The sequence below is a fragment of the Stegostoma tigrinum genome, chromosome 7, assembly GCF_030684315.1.
Source record: "Stegostoma tigrinum isolate sSteTig4 chromosome 7, sSteTig4.hap1, whole genome shotgun sequence".
In the NCBI taxonomy this organism is placed as follows: domain Eukaryota; kingdom Metazoa; phylum Chordata; class Chondrichthyes; order Orectolobiformes; family Stegostomatidae; genus Stegostoma; species Stegostoma tigrinum.
In genome coordinates, this window is record NC_081360.1 from 47,212,391 (window position 1) to 47,231,429 (window position 19,039).

General features: G+C 39.9%; 1 protein-coding gene across 8 annotated transcripts in view; it reads left to right on the forward strand.

Moving 5' to 3' along the window:
* The first annotated feature begins 12,293 nt into the window (after positions 1-12,293).
* Positions 12,294-19,039, forward strand: part of chn1 (chimerin 1) — a 171,758-nt gene continuing 165,012 nt past the window's right edge. For 4 of the 8 annotated variants that reach the window (XM_059647206.1, XM_048535082.2, XM_059647204.1 and 1 more), the window contains exons 1-2: positions 12,294-12,370; positions 12,650-12,777. Coding sequence is in view for 5 of the 8 variants with exons in the window: in XM_048535082.2 (XP_048391039.1) it covers positions 12,759-12,777 (19 nt within the window). In the remaining 3 variants the exon portion in view is untranslated. Of the gene's footprint in view, positions 12,468-12,649; positions 12,778-19,039 lie in introns of all 8 variants that reach the window. The other 4 variants (XM_059647205.1, XM_048535080.2, XM_048535081.2 and 1 more) reach the window with 4 other exon arrangements.

Sequence of the window (19,039 nt, forward strand, 5' to 3'; positions counted from 1 at the left end):
AAATTACCCTTATCACCATGGATCTACCAGTTTCCACTATCACATTCATCTGATAAACTTCCCCACAGTGCTTGTTATCCTCCTGCAATAAAACCATTCCCTGGGGGGTCACACCTCATCAATCCAAGTAATTGGTTACATAAAAATTCAGATTTTTGTTGTAGCTTTACCAAATAACGATCAACATGCTTTTGGACGCAGTGACCTTTCAGATTTAAAACTGCTCAATGCTGAAAACAGATGTTTGCTGAAATTCAAATGTTAATTAATAGACAATAGGTGCTGGAGTAGGCCATTTGGCCCTTCAAGCCAGCACCACCTTTCATTATGATCATGGCTGATCATCCACAATCAGTATCCGTTTCCTGCCTTATCCCCACAACCCTTGATTCCACTATCTTAAGAGCTCTATCCAGAGACTTGGCCTCCACTGCCTTCTGGGGCAGAGCATTCCATACATCCACCACTCTGGGTGAAGAAGTTTTTCCTCAACTCTGTTCTAAATGGCCTACCCCTTATTTTTAAACTGTGTCCTCTGGTTCTGAGTGAAACATGTAGCCAATATAAATGGTTTTAAAGATAAATAACTGATTTGAGGCAACGTGGGCAATTAAATCTCAGAAAATAGGCTTGAATGCTTGGGAAGAGATAACAGGAACTGCAGATGCTGGAGAATCCAAGATGACAATGTGGAGCTGGATGAACACAGCAGGCCAAGCAGCATCTCAGGAGCACTAAGGCTGACATTTTGGGCCTAGACCGGTCTAGGCGCGAAGTGTCAGCTTGTGCTCCTAATATGCTGCTTGGCTTGCTGTGTTCATCCAGCTCCACATTTTGTTATCTTGAATGCTTGAGAATGTTATTTAAGGGAGTTATGGAAATGGTCATGGAAACTGAATGAGATAAAGAAAACAGCCTAAACATGCAGTATGTGGAAAGAAACAAAAGGCTGTGAGTAGGTAGTAGGTATCTTAAAAGGTGGCCTTTCACCCAAAGGATTAGACAAATAACTTGACTTTTTATTGGGCATTTGGTATTAAGGGACTCTATTATGGACCAATAAGACATTGTCAACATAACACGGACCAATCCCTTAAAAGGGCTATAAAAGATGGTGACTAAAAGACATCTGCATTAAACTTAGAATCAGGTAAACTGGCCAGTCATGCAGGACCAAATTTCATTAAGTGACAACTAAGGTATCACACAGGACACAGAGGTGATGAGAATTCTGATGGACACAGGTAATAAGTTATACGCACAGCCTGCACAATAAGTTTTTTTTTTTGGTGAACACTTGCAATCATGGCGGAAGCCATGAAGCCGCCTGCCTTCTATGTACATACTTGGGTAAATTGTATGTTTAATTATTTTTGGAACTTTTGTCTTTCTCATTAAGTGTCACCATCCCATAATTCTTCACGATTCACTACTGCATATAAAAGCATATTAACCTGTTCACTGCTTTGCAGTGATGCCAGATGCAATAATTTGAAAATTTTCAGAGTCATTTCAGTCCCACTTCTGCATCATTGGGTCCTGCAATTTGCTCAAAATTTTCCTGTAATGGCAGAGATTTATTTATTTTTATTTCACTTGCTGTTGTTGTATAATATTCTTGATCCAGGGGTTTGTGAAAGAATATTTACAGACTGTGCTGAGACAAAGAAAAAAGATTGAGTTTATTTAAAAAGCATGTTACTGTGGTTTCATCTGGTCTCAAATTTGTAATTGACAGCAGATCATGTGGCATTGTATCACTTCCAGTAGTGAAGTATACTACACCTCATCAGAAAATAATCAATGTAATACAGAGCAAGAAAAGCTGCTGAAAGAGGGAGAAGGAACAGAACAGCTTTCTTTAGGAGGCTGAATCATGCGGAGAGCAAATCTCCTACTTGAAGATCAAGAATCGTACTACAGAGGTCATTTTCACCGAAGTCTGCCACATATGGCCGTCACAACTGCCTTCTCTCAGAATGCAAAATGAGGGCCTGTATTCTCAGCTAAATTCATTTCACTTCCTCTTGCCAAAGAGTATTGGGTACATGGAGCACGTGGTGTTGTGTGAATTGCAGGCTTCACAATGATGCACAGTGCAAATTACTGTGAGCATGTTGCTTGATGAAACCACATGTCTCAGACATACTGCAACTGAAAGCAATAGAAACTGCTCCCCTTCCCCAAAGTCCAGCATAATTCAAGCAAATCAATGCCCAACATCTAACATCCTTAATTGTGCAGTATTATGCTGTGTCAAGTGTGTATGAAACATTACATTCCAATGTTCACCTTTGAGAGCTTCTTGCCAACTTTAAGATATTGCATGCTTAGCCTCACAAAGAGCAATGCTCTCACTTCACCTTTTGCATTTAAGACTAAACAAATGACTAAACTTTCTGCATGGTTATTGGACAGATACAGCAGAGGAGCAGAATTTTGGATAAAATGAAGTCCAGAGTATGGAGCATACAAGCCTGCCAGGAGAACATTGGAGTAGTTGAGTCTAGTGGTGACAATGCCATTAGTACAACATACTAGCTGACTATTTTTGCTCAGCACAGATATACACTTTCAATTGTGCATGCTTTTGTGCATAATTTTTTACTGTTAAGTCTAATTCTCAACTATCTTCAAAGTACTTTTGTATTAATGTAAAATATGTTTACATAAAGCCTGCTCAAAATTAATCAACAAGTTTACCAATAACTGACTGTATTGATAGTTATCTGCAAATTGTTTTTAAAAACACCTCTGCCAAAGTATGTTTATTACCTAGGGGCTGATCTACTGAAATTTGCTAATTGAAGGCTGCTTTCTTAACTGGAATTTTATGCTCACCCTTACCATGAGGCTTATAACTGACAGAATGAACAGAATCTTTTGTGCCCACAAATGTGACAGAGGTGGGAGGCCTTAAAAATGAGGTGAATTGTAATCTGGACCAAGGCCATTAACAATGCTGCTTCTATGCAAGGAAATTTCAGGAGGGAAGGCCCATGAAGGCTTTCTCCCCCCATTTCCACTTAAAACTGTTTAGTGGTCTTAAGTGCTACTTAAGAATTTCTGACCACCTGGGCTGCAATATTCACTTCTGCTGTCAGGACAATTGACAAGTGGCCTACCCCAGTAATAGACCTGTCCAGGGTGCTTGTCAGTTGGGGATGGGGAGCCTTAACCTGCAATTGCATCTGCCTGAGGTCATTTTGATGGATTAGTTAGTGCTGCTGACAGCTAACCCCTGCTCGCTCTTTTGATAGTTTTGACTCCCTTTTGCTTCCCATTCCACACTCAATGTTTACCTTTTCTCTGCATTGCTTCAAGATTCTGGGACTCCAAGTGATGATGGATCAGCAGCACAGAGCTGCCAAGTGTCACAGCTCGCAGCGTCTGAAAGGTCTGCAGCTCCAGGATTGTATCAATGTTCTCACTTGGGAAGGCAGGGCTGTCATTCACTCCTTTAGTGCCAAGTGAACAGGAGAGCCAGTGGGCCTTCCTCCTCTAACACTGAGCGCAAGTGTCAGTGTTTTTTCACACATCAAGACACCCTTGAACTTGGAAGATTCCACCCAATATATTAGCTCCAAGACATGGGATATAGGATGCTGCCGTTCACTGAAATCAATGAAATTTCTCTTAGAAACTTAGGCACTAGCTGGCAAAGCTCTGTATTTTGAAAACATTTTTGCCTTTGGATAATAAGCAAACAGCTGAAACATATTTTTTGAATTGGGATGATTCAAAGATATCAGTGTCATGAAATTTGATTTCATTTGGCTACACATTATATGTACGTGCTCTCGGTGTTTTAAAATTAGAAAATCTTGAAGATGCCCAACATAACACTTTTTTTTTAAAAAGTCAAAGAACACAGCTTTACCAACAGTGTGTGCATTTTTTTGCATCTTGGTGCTTAACATATGCTCTATTAATTACAGCTGGTTTCCAAATGACAGGATCTCCAATATTAATTTGCATTATTAACATATCATTCTAATGAGACATGTTCCTGAAGGTTGATTAGTGGAAAGATAAGCTTGTTTGTGCTAACTAATGTATTTTACATTAAAAATGGTCAAATGTACTCCGAATGTCCTGTATAGAATAGTTAGATAAGTTGATTACTGATCAAGGTTGTTTGACATGTCTTTTGAATATAAGTTAGGCTGGTGAGGCTAATCATGAATCTGCTGATGCTGTACGTAAACACAGCAATACAATGTGAAAATCCTACTTTGTTGCTGGACATTTAGTGATCACTGATTCGACACTACACACCATATTCTTTGTTAGATAGTGGGTGACGATATGAAATGGGCCACTCCCCACTTAGTACATATCTTGAAATGGTCTGGCAATGCCAGTATTGATTGCCAGACAGCAGCAGATCCAGGACACCAAGTGAACAATCAGCAACGGTCACACTTGTGTTGCTAAGGTCTTCAACAATGAAGAAATAAACATACTATGAATATGTCTGTTGATTTCCATTAAGGAATGGATGAAACATCATGTGGATATAGAGGCTCCCTCCACTGGGGTTGATATGACATGCTTCACATGCAATTATCAGTTGTTAAATATCTCGATTCATCCCTGACCAATACAAAGACTCATCTGCTTATCTTGTGTGTTCAAAATCCATGCATCCCTGGTATAACATGGATGTGATATATTGGCATAATGATTTGGTATTAGGACTTGTTTGCCCTTGAAAATAACTTGTCATGGTAGATCAAGTTTGCCTCGGTATGGCCACAATGAACAACTCTTCCCAGGTGTGTCTCGAATTGTCAGGACACTTCTGGATAATGATGTGCTCTTGTTGCTCAACTTTGGCAGTTGCTGATTGCAATTGTTTATGCTAGCTCTGACCCAAGTGTAATAGGTCAACCTTGAGAATATCTTCAGCTTTGTCAAGAACATCAACATGTAGATCAAGGGGAACATCATGGTCCTTGTGTTGGCTAATCTCAGCATATCAGATGTAATCATGCTGGCAAAAATAAGGCACTGTGGATGTTCGAGATCTAGAAAAGAACAAAGTGCTGGAGAAATTCAGCAGATCTGGCATCAGATCAGCCTGAAATTTGCTTTATTCATGCTCTCAGCATGACATGTACAGGTCCTACACATTTGTAGTAATCTACTTTTTGATCATCTGGAATTAAACAGTTGAATAGGATAGTTTTTGAAGATGCAATTTCTTTAGGTGTTAATTTCACAAAAGGAATTTTCTATTGTACCCCTGCCCTCCCAACCTATTTTTTATGATTTTTTAAAAATTTATTATTCCAAAGCTTTCACATGAATAACATATTTTTCAGCCTTTACTTTGAAGCCAGTTATTTTATCTGTAGTGTGTCTGATTACTGCAGTCATATGTATGACTAATGCTTACCGTTGATGAGGTTACAGCGCCTTCTAGTGAATTTATGGTGTATTGACAATCATTATCGTGTAACTTCATTTAATTCAATATACACAGGAGTCAATCCCAAGTATGCAAGGAAAAATACACTCAAGATATGACTCTTTTCTACACTTGTATCAATGTGAGTTAGTTTCTTAACTAACTAACTTTCTGTCACTTAACATATTTTCTACAGCCATTTTCATAGTAGAACCTTGGGATGTGAATTATTAGGCCCTGGGGATTGATCAACTTTCAGTCTCATTAATTTCTCCAACACACTTTTTTTTAAACTAATACTAATTCCCTTCAAATCCTTCTTTCCAACAGATCACTGCTTCCTAACATTTCTGAGATTATTTGCAGTGAAGAATTATTTAATTGCTTTGTCATTTCCTTGTTTTACATTATCAATTTTCCTGTTTCAGAATGTAAGAGGCTTGTATATGACTGCTGTAATATCCAAAGAAATCCATACAATCCAATTTTGTCATCTTTGCAAGTTTATTCTTGTACTCTATTTTTCCCTTCTTGATTGATCTCTTGGACTTCCTTTGCTGAGATCTAAACTCTTCCCCTGACTCAGACTTGCTACTTTTTCGAGCAACTTTGAGTCCTCCTTGGATCTAATGCTATTGTGTGTTTCTCTCATTAGCTGTGGTTGAGCTTCTTTTCCTCATATATATGTTCTTTCTGAAAGGAATGTGTAATTGCTGCAATACTTGCATTTGTTCCTCAAAATTAACATTAACCATTGCTTATTCATTGTGATTCCTTTTAATTAATTTACCCAGTCCATCACAGTCACATACCCCTCATATCTTGATAGCCCATGTTTTTGATTTAGTATCATACTTTTGGATTGCACTTTACATTCCAATGTGGAATGTAATCATGTTATGGTCACCATTACCTGAAGGACCTCTCAAAACAAGATTACTCCCTCATGGCACAAAACCAAATAGGATATTTTGTTCCCTAGTTGATTACTCAACATGTCAATTAAAAAATCAATTTGTACATGCTTCAGGTATCCATCTACCACAGTATTATTGCTATTATGGTTTGCCAATTCTATATGTACATTAAAATAACTGAAATTACTGACCTATGCTGCTTGCATGCATCTTTATTTCCCTGTTTAATGCCATCTCCTACCCTACTGCTATTGTTGGATGTCTTTGGACAGTTCACACTAATGGTTTCTGCCCTTGTTGCTTCTTAGTTTCATCCAGTATGACTCCACATCTAGATTCCCTACACAAATATCTTACACACTATTGCACTGATATTTCATTTTTTCAATAACAATGCTACTCAAGCTCCACCTCCTTTTTGTCTGTACTTCCCAAAGATTAAATAGTCATGGATTTTCTATTCCTGGTATTGCTCACATTCTAGCCATGTCTCCATAATCATATTGATTTTTCTCATTTACAGCTGTTTGTGCTGTTAATTCATCTACTTTAACTAGGATGCTCCATGAATTCAAATATAGTCCCTTTTTAGATGTGTCCTTTTTTACATTTTTACAATTTGACTTTGTACTAAGGCCCTGCTACGCTATTTGTTTCTTCTGCCTTCACTTTTACTATCAATTGTCTACCTTTCATTTACATCTGTTACCCTCACTCATTTCAATCAGGACCTTGTTCTCTTGCCACTCGAACTTAGTCTCCTCCACAGTATTAGCAAACCCCATTGTGAAAATATGGGATGCAACCTGTCCAGCTTGTACAGATCCTCTTTTGGTGCCAGAATCAGTATCAAAACTTCAAGAATTGAAATCCCTCCTAAAAGAGCACACAAGTACACCAGAAAATGCAGACAAAGAAACAAGGAAGAGTGCAGTTGACACCATATATAGTTTTGTTCAATAAAGCCTGTTAATGTTAATTCACCTGTTTATAGTAGTGGTCATATTACAGGGGATTCATAGTGCAGCTGACTCAATGTTTCAAGGGTGGCCATCATTGTGAGGCCTTTGTGGACCACGGACCAACCATAAGGGAAGCTTGCTTGGAACTATTTACCTCAAAGTGGAATGCCATCACAATGTAAAATTGTTGGCAGGATCAAGAAGTTGCTCCTATTTGAGGAATTAATTGCCTCAGTTGGCTGCCTAGTAAATGACCATATGGAAAGGTTTCTGTGTCGAGTAACATGCTGTAGTTGTGGATAGACTAAAACCAACAAATGCTGGAGATCAGTGGGTCAGACAACATCCATGGAGAGAAAGCAAGCTAACATTTTGAGTCTAGATGACTCTTCAACAGAGTTGAAGTGACGTGTGGAGGAGACACCATTTATGCTATGTAGTTTGTGCAGAGTGTCGGGTAGTGGGCATAGGGTGACGGTGGTCCCTGCACCCACTATCCCCACGCACGTGCCCCCCCCCCCCCCCCCCCCCAAACTGTAGCGCAAATTCTGTCCCCTCCACATTTCACTTCCGCTCTTATGCACAGTCGTCTAGACTCAAAATTGTTAACTTGCTCTGCCCCTCTCCATGAATGCTTAATGATCTGCCGTGATTGCCAGTATTTGTTGTTTTCAGTTGAGAGTCCAGCATCTGCAGTAACACGCTCCTATGTTTTGGATAGACTAACTTATTGATTAACAAAGGCATCAAGGGGCTTGCAGAATAACCAGGGAAGTGGTTGATGCCACTGTTATTTTAGCCATGATCTTGTAGCATGGTGGAGCAGGTTCAAAGAGCAAATGGCCTACTTCCCCTTGTGTACATAATATCCAATGTGTCACATTTGAATCTGTTTTGTATATTACATCGGTCAAGATTTCCCCACTTGCTTAACCTATCTACATTCCTCTGTACACCCTCTGTCATACCCCCCCCATGCATTTTTAATGTAATCCGAAAACCTGGCTTGAGAACTTCATTCCTTTATCTAAGTTATTCATATATATTGTAAATAACTGGGCCCCAGCACTGATCTCTGTGCTGCTAGTTAGGAGTTGCCATCCTGAAAATGATGCTGTTTTCCCAACCCTTCTATTAGATGGTCAATCCTATATTCATTTTAATATACTTCAACAACATGAGTTCCAATCAGAGCTTAGTAATAGATGATGATGAGTCTAGTCAAGCAGTCTGAAGAATAGTTTAGATCCAGAAACTGAGAATATGAAGGATACAGTTGATGCAGCTTTTTCTGTTTACATGCACATAAACTTGATAGATTTGAGCCTTCCATAACATTTGCAGTAGATTTGAAGAGATTATGCAGAAATGTGCATTCTTGCTGACAACTGAGCATGGAACTCAGATCAGGTTCTGCTGATTTGAGGATCAGGCTAAATCCTAGAAGTAGAGCAGTTGAAATTATTTTGAGGAGGACAGAACTTTGAGGGATTTTGTGATTTGAGGTTGATGACCTATAGGCTATAAGGTGTGATCTAATAGCTAATATTGTTTCTGGGTTTAAAAATATAAATAGTATTTGCCTTGACTCTTGTACAGTGAAAAATTATTTTGACTTGAGCTGTGGAATTTTCTGGCTTCATTTATTCAATAAAATGAGTAGGATTTTTGATCTTCTTTTAGAGAAAAGATCACGAAAACATTACATCTTAGGGATTCAGTAGTGAGGAAAATTACAATTTGCATTCAAAGAAGCAGTAAAATCCATAATTTTTTTTTACACAAAGGGTTTTGGGAGCAAAGTTACTGGTGTTTTTTTTTTTGCTTTCGTGGAACCAAAGAACAAGGCCTGCAGGTATACTTGTGGTTTGGGCAGATAGCATGGAGAAAATAGATGCCTTGCCATATCCCCTGCCAATATAATGAAACAAAAGATTAGTATGGAGGGACACAAATCACTATATAAACACAATTGTAAGTATGTATATAAAATTCATTATGGGTTAAGATAGAATTTTTATAACCAGTCTTACGAGTGCTGAATACAGCTATTTCACAAATGCAACCACTATTTTAGAAGTCTAAGGTAATGTATTTGGGGAAGGCTAATAAAGCGAGAACATGTACAATAAAAGACAGGATATTGATAATTATAGAGGAATAGTGGGAGCTTGGAAAGCATAACCAGACTCTTGAAAGTGGCTAATCAGGTACATAAGGCGGTCAAGAAGGCGCATGGAACACTTGCATTTAAAAGCCAAAACACAATAGACAAAAACCTGGTCTGGAGAATTTTGGTAGTGAGTAAAGATGATAAAGTCAAAGGATTACATAGAGGCTATATTGAGAGATGAGGTTTTGAGGTACAATTAAAAGGGTAAAATAAAGAATAAATGCTGAAAATAAGTAATATGTTGGGCAGCATTTAGAAGATAGAACATTACAGCACAGTGAGGGTCGAAGGGTCTGTAATGTTGTGCCCACCTGTCATACCAATTGAAGCCCATCTACCCTACGCTTTTACATGTACATCTATATGCTTATCCAATGACTACTTAAATGTACCTAAAGTTGGTGAATCTACTACCGTTGCAGGCAAAGCGTTCCATTCCCTGACTGAGTAAAGAAACTACCTCTGACATCTGTCCTATATCTTTCACCCCTCAATTTAAAGCTATGCTCGCCATCACTATTCTAGGAAAAAGGGTCTCCCTATCCACCCTATCTAACCCTCTGATTATTTTATACGTCTCAATTAATTCACCTCTCAACCTTCTTCTCTAACGAAAACAGCCTCAAGTCCCTCCCTCAGCCTTTCATTGTAAGGCCTTCCCTCCAGACCAGGCAACATCCTAGTAAATCTCCTCTGCACCCTTTCCAAAGCTTCCACATCCTTCTTATAATGCGGTGACCAGAACTGTACGCAATACTCCAAGTGCGGCCGCACCAGGGTTTTGCACAGCTGCAGCATAATGTCTTGGTTCCGGAACTCGATCCCTCTATTAACAAAAGCGAAAACACTGTATGCCACCTTAACAACCCTGTCAACCTGGGTGGCAACTTTCAAGGATCCATGTACATGGACGCCGAGATCTCTCTGCTCATCTATACTACCAAGAATCCTACCATTAGCCCAGTACTTTGCCTTCAGGTTACTCCTACCACAGTGCATCACCTCACACTTGTCTGCATTAAATACCATTTGCCACCTCTCAGCCCAGCTCTGCAGCTTATCTATGTCTCTCTGCAACCTACAGCATCCTTCGTCACTATCCACAACTCCACCGACCTTAGTGTCGTCCGCAAATTTACTAACCCATCCTTCTATGCCCTCATCCAGGTCATTTATAAAAATGACAAACAGCAGTGGACCCAACACCGACCCTTGTGATACACCACGAGTAGCTGGTCTACAGGATGAACGTTTCCCATCAACTACCACCCTCTGTCTTCTTTCAGCCAGCCAATTTCCAATCCAAACTGCTGTATCTCCCACAATCCCATTTGTGGAATCTCATTAGCTGTAATGCAACTAACGGCATTCGGTGACTGTGAAAAGCACCAGATAAATTCAATACTATTTTACTTCTTTCAAGACAACTTTAACCAGTATCCTCTACTTCATAATTCAAATTCTTTCTTCCATCAAGAAAAGGCATACAGAGTTTCACTCTTACGAAAATCCTTTAGACAAGGATTACCAATAAATGAAAATGATTTTTCAATGTTATTCATACAAATTAAAATTGCAGATGAGGTTTCTGGAAATTTCACATTATATGCTTTTCAATTTTTCCAGTCCTAATTTTATCACTTGTTTTGTTTTCAAAAGCAGTATCAGGGAAACTATAATTTCACCCTTTTGTGTGCCAATGGTACTTGGCATTACTGCCTCACTCTTGTGTTTGATTTTACAACTATTCCATCACTGTCTGATCTACAGTTTGACATCTAATTGCAGAAAATGAAGTGTTTTTGAAGTCAGTTGAAGACCAAAGTCATTCTACTAGCCATCCAGCAAAATTTCTCCAGTTTACTGCTTGATTACAACTCCTTTCTCAATCCCAACCTCGCACTGCCCATTTTGCTAGTTGCTGAATTTTACTTCAAGTTTCATCGAGACCAATTGCTACTATCTGGAAAATATCAATTCTGTTCCCCTCAACAATGAAATGGTTGTTTATGTCTAAACTGAATTCAGAATTTACACTTCTAAACCTTTTCTTACCATCGCGTTGCTCCACCGAACCCAAACTTCAAATGGCCCAGAACGTTATTGACATTCAGTTCTCTACGCTTCGAGTGAATCATAACCTTGATCGCAATATACCCCCCATTCCTCTGTGCCCAGCGCAAAATCTTCCAATTTGTGTATAAATTCATATCTGGTCTCATTTCTCCTCACCTCTGCACCCTCCTTTAAGCTCTAAATTCAGTTCTCAATATGCAGGTTATTCCTTATTGCATTTTACCATCACCAGCGGCATTACCTCCACCCAGTGAACGTACTTGCACAAGTTGGAATGGATTCAGTTGCATTCGATTTCGAATAAAAGCCTTTCCTCGTAAAAGATCATTGGTGGTATATTCTGAGGGTGGAGATTTAGCAAAGTGGGGACCAGAAAACCTGTCACCCTATTAGTGTCTGAATTCTCATCAAGGCTGTGATTGGATACAATGTTTTTAAAAGGTTCTTTTCTATACAAAGATGAGTAGCAGTAACAACTCGTTTGACTCTTGAGAAATTAGGATGTTGCTTTCATCCAGGGGCGGCGGCTTGAAGAGCGGGACAGGCGCGTTTATCATCTTTCCACGCGTGTTCCACACTAATAAAGAGACACGCATCTGCAATCCTGAAAATGAGTGCCTTTGCGGCACAGCATGTTGATTAGTCTCAATTGTTATGTTGGTGGCCTGTCTGTGAGAGCGTTGCCGATGTTGACACAGTAGTGATGGCTGCCATGCGGGATGGCTGGATGTTGGTGCGTGCTGAGCTCGGTGAGCTCCCGAGGAGACCGGTCACCATGGTTACCGCATTGACGGGCTGCACCAGTCGGGAGCGATGGTCATGTGCTGAGGTAAAATGGCGTCTCGGAGGATGTAGGGTGGTCTGGAATATTTGTAATTTCACAGTATTCATTCTGTCTGTGGTTCACGGTTCGTGGCTGATTTATGGTATTTGTTTTCTTTATTAGTTTTAATTTTAGAAAACGGGCTGGGATAAAAACCTGTAGCATTTCTTGTTTTATTCGTATGGACTGTCCTTTATTTGGAATAAAAGGTATTTTTACTTAACAAGTTAGGAGGTGGTGTCTTAAATGTGTAATTAATGGTTCATTTATTTTTCCTATGTATAGCAGAAGGGTTGAAAGTGTCCTAAATCGTCTATGAGCTTGGTGGCTGACTGGGTGTGAAATAGTGGCTGGGCATTATAGCAGTCCGCAAAGGACCGGATTTCCAGAAATAATGGCTTTACCTGTGTTTGGTAAGTTGCACCGACGTAATTTAATACAAAGCAATTTGATGCTCTCAGTACCTTGTTGAAGAGGAATCTGTTAGAGCTGCACTGCGGAGTGATTGTTTTATTTTATGATTGGGAATTGCGAGAGTTCGGTGTGGACAGAAGTCTGGTTATTGTGTTTGTTGCTCTTGGTGAAGGGCGGATGCTTCAAAATACGATATGCCACCAAATTTTATTAAGAGTTAAACCAAAGTTTGTTTTGCTTTGCTTATGTAAATATTATATTCAGAGAACAGTTTTGCTTCATAAACAGTCCTTTTAGTGGAAATCAACATTAATCCTGAACTGGATTATTTTGCAGGAGTAAAATCATCTATTTTAATCTGTACAAAATAAGATAATGGTACAAAGTATATAGGCATTGTTGGTTACAATAAAACTGAACTGTTATAAATATTGATAATGTGGTTAAAATGTACTTATTATTTGTAAAACAGTGGTAGAGTTTGATTTGCGAGAGGAAGAGGATACGGATTATTTGTATTAATTCATTGAGCAGATGTTGATTCTACAGATTTGGCAAATAACTAAAAATACATCAGGTTGAGTTATCCTGTGACCTGTGTTAGAACATAGAATATAGAACAATGCAGTGCAGAACAGGCCCTTCGGCCCTCAATGTTGCGCCAACCTGTAAACTAATCTAAGCCCACTCCCCCTACGTGATCCCATCATCATCCATATGCTTATCCAATGACTGTTTAAATGCCCCTAATGTGGCTGAATTAACTACATTGGCAGGCAGGGCATTCCATGCCCTTACCACTCTGAGTAAAGAACCTGCCCCTGACATCTGTCTTAAATCTATCACCCCTCAATTTGCAGCTATGCCCCCTCCTACAAGCCGACGTCATCATCCTCGGAAAAAGACTCTCACTGTCCACTCTATCTAATCCTCTGATCATCTTGTATGTCTCTATTAAATCTCCTCTAAACCTACTTCTGTCCAATGAGAACAGACCCAAGTCCCTCACCGTTTCCTCATAAGAGCTTCGCTCCAGACCAGGCAACATCCTGGTAAATCTCCTCTGCAACTTTTCCAATGCTTCCACATCCTTCCTGTAATGGGGCGACCAGAACTGCGCGCAATATTCCAAGTGAGGCCGCACTAACATTTTGTACAGTTGCAGCATGACATCACGGCTCCAGAACTCAATCCCTCTACCAATAAAACCCAGCTCCGTTTGCCTTCTTAACAGCACTATCAACCTGGGCGGCAACTTTCAGGGCTCTATGTACATGGACACCAAGATCCCTCTGCACATCCACACTACCAAGAATCTTTCCAATGACCCAGTATTCTGCCTTACTATTATTCTTCCCAAAGTGAATCACCTCATATTTATCCCCATTGAACTCCATTTGCAACCTTTCAGCCCAATTCTGCAGTTTATCCAAGTCTCCCTGCAACCTGCAACATTCTTCCACACTGTCCACCACTCCACCGACTTTAGTGTCATCTGCAAACTTACTATTCCATCCACCTATGCCCGCGTCCAAGTCATTTATAAGAATGACAAAACAGCAGTGGCCCCAAAACTGATCCTTGAGGCACACCACTTGTAACCAGACCCCAGGCTGTATATTTTCCATCAACCACCACTCGATGCCTTCTAACAGAAAACCAGTTTCTAATCCAAACTGCTAAATCTCCCTCAATCCCATGCCTCTGCGTTCTCTCCAATAGCCTACCATGTGGAACCTTGCCAAAGGCTTTACTGAAACCCATGTACACCACATCAACTGCCCTACCCTCATCCACATGCTTGGTCACCTTCTCAAAACTCAGTGAGGTTTGTGAGACATGACCTGCCTTTGACGAATCCATGTTGACTATTCCAATCAAATTGTTGCTAGCTAGATGATTATAAATCCTATCCCTCATAATCCTTTCCAAAACTTTTCCTACAACAGACGTAAGGCTCACTGGTCTATAATTACCTGGTCATCTCTACTGCCCTTCTTGAACAAGGGCACAAGATTTGCAATCCTCCAGTCCTCTGGTGCTAAACCTGTAGACAATGTGGACTCAAAGATCAAGGCCAAAGGCTCCGCCGCCACCTCCCTAGCTTCCCAGACAATCCTCAGAAAAATCCCATCCAGCCCGGTGGATTTATCTACCTTCACACCTAGAATTGATAACACCTCCTCCTTACTAACCTCAATCCTTTCAATTCTAATAACCCATAACTCAGTCTTCTCCTCTACAATATTCTCCTTTTCTTGAGTGAAAACAGATGAGTTAGTTTATACTTGTAAGATTGGCATGAACATAAATGTGAAGATAGTGACTCTTAGATTTTAAATCAGTTACTTGGTGAACACTGATTTTTTTTCGTCTCTTTTTATTCTTTTATGGAATTTAGACTTTAGTGGTAAGGCCAGCATTTATTGGCTATTTCTAATTACTCTTGAACTATGTGGCTTGCTAGGCTACTTGCTGGGTAATTAAGAGTCAACAGTATTGTGTGTAGGGAATCCCATTTCGGCCAAACCAATTAAGGACTCTCCAGATTTCCCTCTTTAAAAAACATTGGTTGTTATAAAAAAAAACCCATCATGTTCACTGATTTTTGTCATCGTCACTATTAGTAATTAGATCATCTTTCTAATTCCAGATTACTAATGAATTTTAAATTCCACCAGTTACCACGGTGGAATTTGAGCCTAGAGCATTAACCTGGACCTCTTGTATTACTAGTCTAGTGACAAGATTGGAAAATTGTCTCCCCTAAAATATTCGAAGACAGACCAGGCAGCACATAACAGTATCAGTTCAGAAGCAGACATAGCTGAAATTCTTTTTTTTAGCACAGTCATAAAAAGTGACAACAGTGTAAGGAAACAATTTGACCCATTCTGTCTGCACAAATGATGAGTCTTCAGTGAAGCCATTCTACCCATATACATTTGCTCGTCTGTTGTGATACATAAAGTTGTTCAAGAAGGCCTCCATCACCTCCTTGAGCACAAATAGGAATGGACAAAAAGTGGTGCCTACATCCCATGAACAAGTTTTTAAAAAAAAAGAAATTCCCATATTGTCAGCTGTGGCTGTGTTGTTTAGCAATTTCTTTTTGAGTCAGAAAGATGAGGGTTCAAGTCTCACTCTAGATACTTTTGGACTCCTAGAATGGTAACAGCTCAAAAGTACTCTGTTTAACCTTACAGTTGCAGATCTCAGCAAAAAATCTTTGGCCTAATCCCATTACCACACCTTTTCCTGTTGCGTTGAAAAAAACCTCTTCAAATAATTACATAATTCTGCTTTGGTGGCCCCCAGAATAAGAAATGTAAAGTTAAAAAGTGGGATCAGTGTAATGGAGCAAGCAGTAAGGTCTAAGTCTGGGTTACTGTACACGTGTGCAAATGCTTGGTGTGGTGAGTGATGGGGCTCAAACGTGTCAGATCTGCGAGGGGAAAATATTCTGGTACAGCTGATAGGCTGAGGTTCAGAGCCTGTCAATCACTTAATTTCTTGGGGTGAGGGGAGTCAATCTGAGAAAACATGTTCCAAGGCTGTACCTAGAGAGATCAAGGCTCAGGCCTTTTCATCTACCTTCATGGAAGTGAGAGGCATTAGACCTGCAAGGGTGCATTTTTCTGGGAGCTCAACTGTACTTGAAAAATTGTCTAAGAATGAAAATCACAGTCATGAATTGATTGGTTGTTAGCTGCTGCTGTTGTGGATTGTGTTTCAACTTCAGTAAGTTTAAAAAAGATAAATTTTTAAGTTGGTACAATGAAAAGGTGAATGTTTAAACAGAGAGAGGAAGCTGGTTTGTAAATAAAGGCAAATAATTCATACAAACTGGAAATTCGTATTTAGTCGTACCAAAAGTATGGTTCGGGTAACTAAAGTTAAAGGAAGTAAAGTCGCATACAAAACTAAATTTAGGGCATGGCGGGACACCACAATCAAGTGAAATGCCCATCATGTGGCACATAGGGAATCACAGACCCTTTCTGAAACCTAGACGAGAGCTCATGCCAGAGCTATCACTGGCTGCGCAAGCTTAAGCTCAGGCTTTCAAAGCTTGAGTGGTGGCTGGATCATCTGTGAAGCAGAGAACTAAGTGGATAATGGGAGAGTCCAGAGAGGTGGTCCCACAGCAAGAAAGGGACAAACAGGCAGGTAAGGAATGAGTAGTGGTCAGTCACTTAAGAGAAACAGACAGGTAGTGCAGCAATTCTGTTCTGCAAGTTCTGTTCACTGACCAGATTTCAATTCTGGATATTGGTGAGGGCAATAAATCTTTGAAGGAGTGCAGCTATGCTAAGCCTATGACACCATGCATTTCCCAGCTACACAAGAGTGGAGGAAGAAGTCTAGAAGGACATGATGGGTAGGGGATTCTTTATTCGGGGTCACGGGTTTCTGCAGCCATTAATGTGACTTCAGGATGTTTTGTAGCCTCTCTGGTACTTGAGTTAAGGATATCATAGAAGTGCTGAAGGACATTATTACAGGGCAGGTTGAACATCCAGAGGTTAGGATCCATACTGGTAATAGCAACATAGGTAGGAAGGGGCATGTGGTCCTGTAATTTGAGTTTAGGGAACTCAACAGAAAATTAATAAGTGGACCCTTTTTTTAAGGTATCTGTGTCATGCGTAACTGAATGCAGCAATAGGATGGTGCCATAGGGAGAAATTTCAATTCCTTGGACGCTGGAATTGCTCTAGAGGTGATGGCATCTGTACAGGCTAGAAGTGTTGCATTTAAACAGAGCAGAGGTTGAGATATTTGAAGACTGTGTTTTGCTAATGCTGTTGAAGAAGGTTTAAACCAACTTAGCAGCATTGGAGTAAATAGGAGAGTACATGAGAAATTAATACGAGATTGTGAAATGCTGGGCGGGACTAAGAGTAAACTAATAAGTGAAGTCAGAGTAAGGGAGAAGATAATGAAGTCTAAATCAGTTTTACTGTGCATGCGCAGAGTATACCTAATAAGATCGGAGAGGCACAGGCACAGATTACCATATATGCCATTATAATGTGGTAATAAAAGACCTGCATTAAGTGAGTGCAGATCTGGATGTTAAATGCTTCTGGTTACAATGTGTTCAGCAAAGATGGGGAAGTATAAAAGGAGGAACGGGTGTTTTTTTTATATTAAGGTGAGCCCTGCAGTACCGGAGAGAAAGAGGGCATTTCATAGGGTTCAAGCATGGAATTGGTTTGGCTAAAGCTAAAGAATAAAACTGCAGTTGAATTGCTTGGTATAATCTGTAGACCATCAACTAGTGGGAGAGGTACAGAGAAACAAATCTGTAAGGAAATTGGAGAGATATAAACATTTATAGAATAGTTATAGATCAGTTTTTTTAAATATCACTATTACAGGTCGGTAAGGGATGAGGGTTCCTAAACTTAGGTTCGGGAGAACTACCTGTAGTAGTATGTCTCTGATCCAACAAGAAAGGAGATACTACTAGACTTGAGTTTTGGAGATAAATTTGGCAAAGTAGATTAAGTGACAGTGGATTTTGGCCAAAGAGATCATAGCATGAGGTTTAGGATGATGGCTTAAAAAGTGTCTGGTCAATCCAGAGTAAGAATGATAGAATGTATAAAAAGTAAGAATGTATAAAAACTGGAAGAGAAAGTAGTTCGTTAGGGCAGAAAACAAAGACAGACTGGAACCAAAGGTTGGTGGCAAGAACGATGTGTTTATGACAGGTATCAGATAGTAAATACAGGTGAGAACATCAGCTTTCGTGCTCCTGAGATGCTGCTGGGCCTGCTGTGTTCATCCAGCCTCACATTTTATTATCTTGGATTCTCCAGCATCTGCAGTTCCCATTATCACTGAGAACCAAGCGTTAGTTTAGAAGGAGGTGAAAAAGCAAAGAAGGATTATGAGAAAAGACCAACAGCTAACATAAAACAAAATCCCAGTGTCTTCTGTAAACACATCAGTAGTAAAAGTGTAGTAACAGAAGGTATATTGCTAATTGGAGTTTAATTTAGATAAATGCAAGGTGTTGCGTTTTGGTGGGTCAAACCGGGGAGGACTTGCACAATCAAAGGTGGGGCCCTGTAGAGTGTTAGAGAACAAAGAAATCTAGCTCCTAGGTTCATAGCTCCTTGAAAGTGGAGTGACAGATAGACAAAGTGGTGGCAAAGGCTTTTGACGTGCTTGCTCTTATTGGTCGAAGCATTGAGCATAGGAGTGGAGACAGTTTGTTGCAGCTGTATAAGAGTTTGGTGAGGCCACATT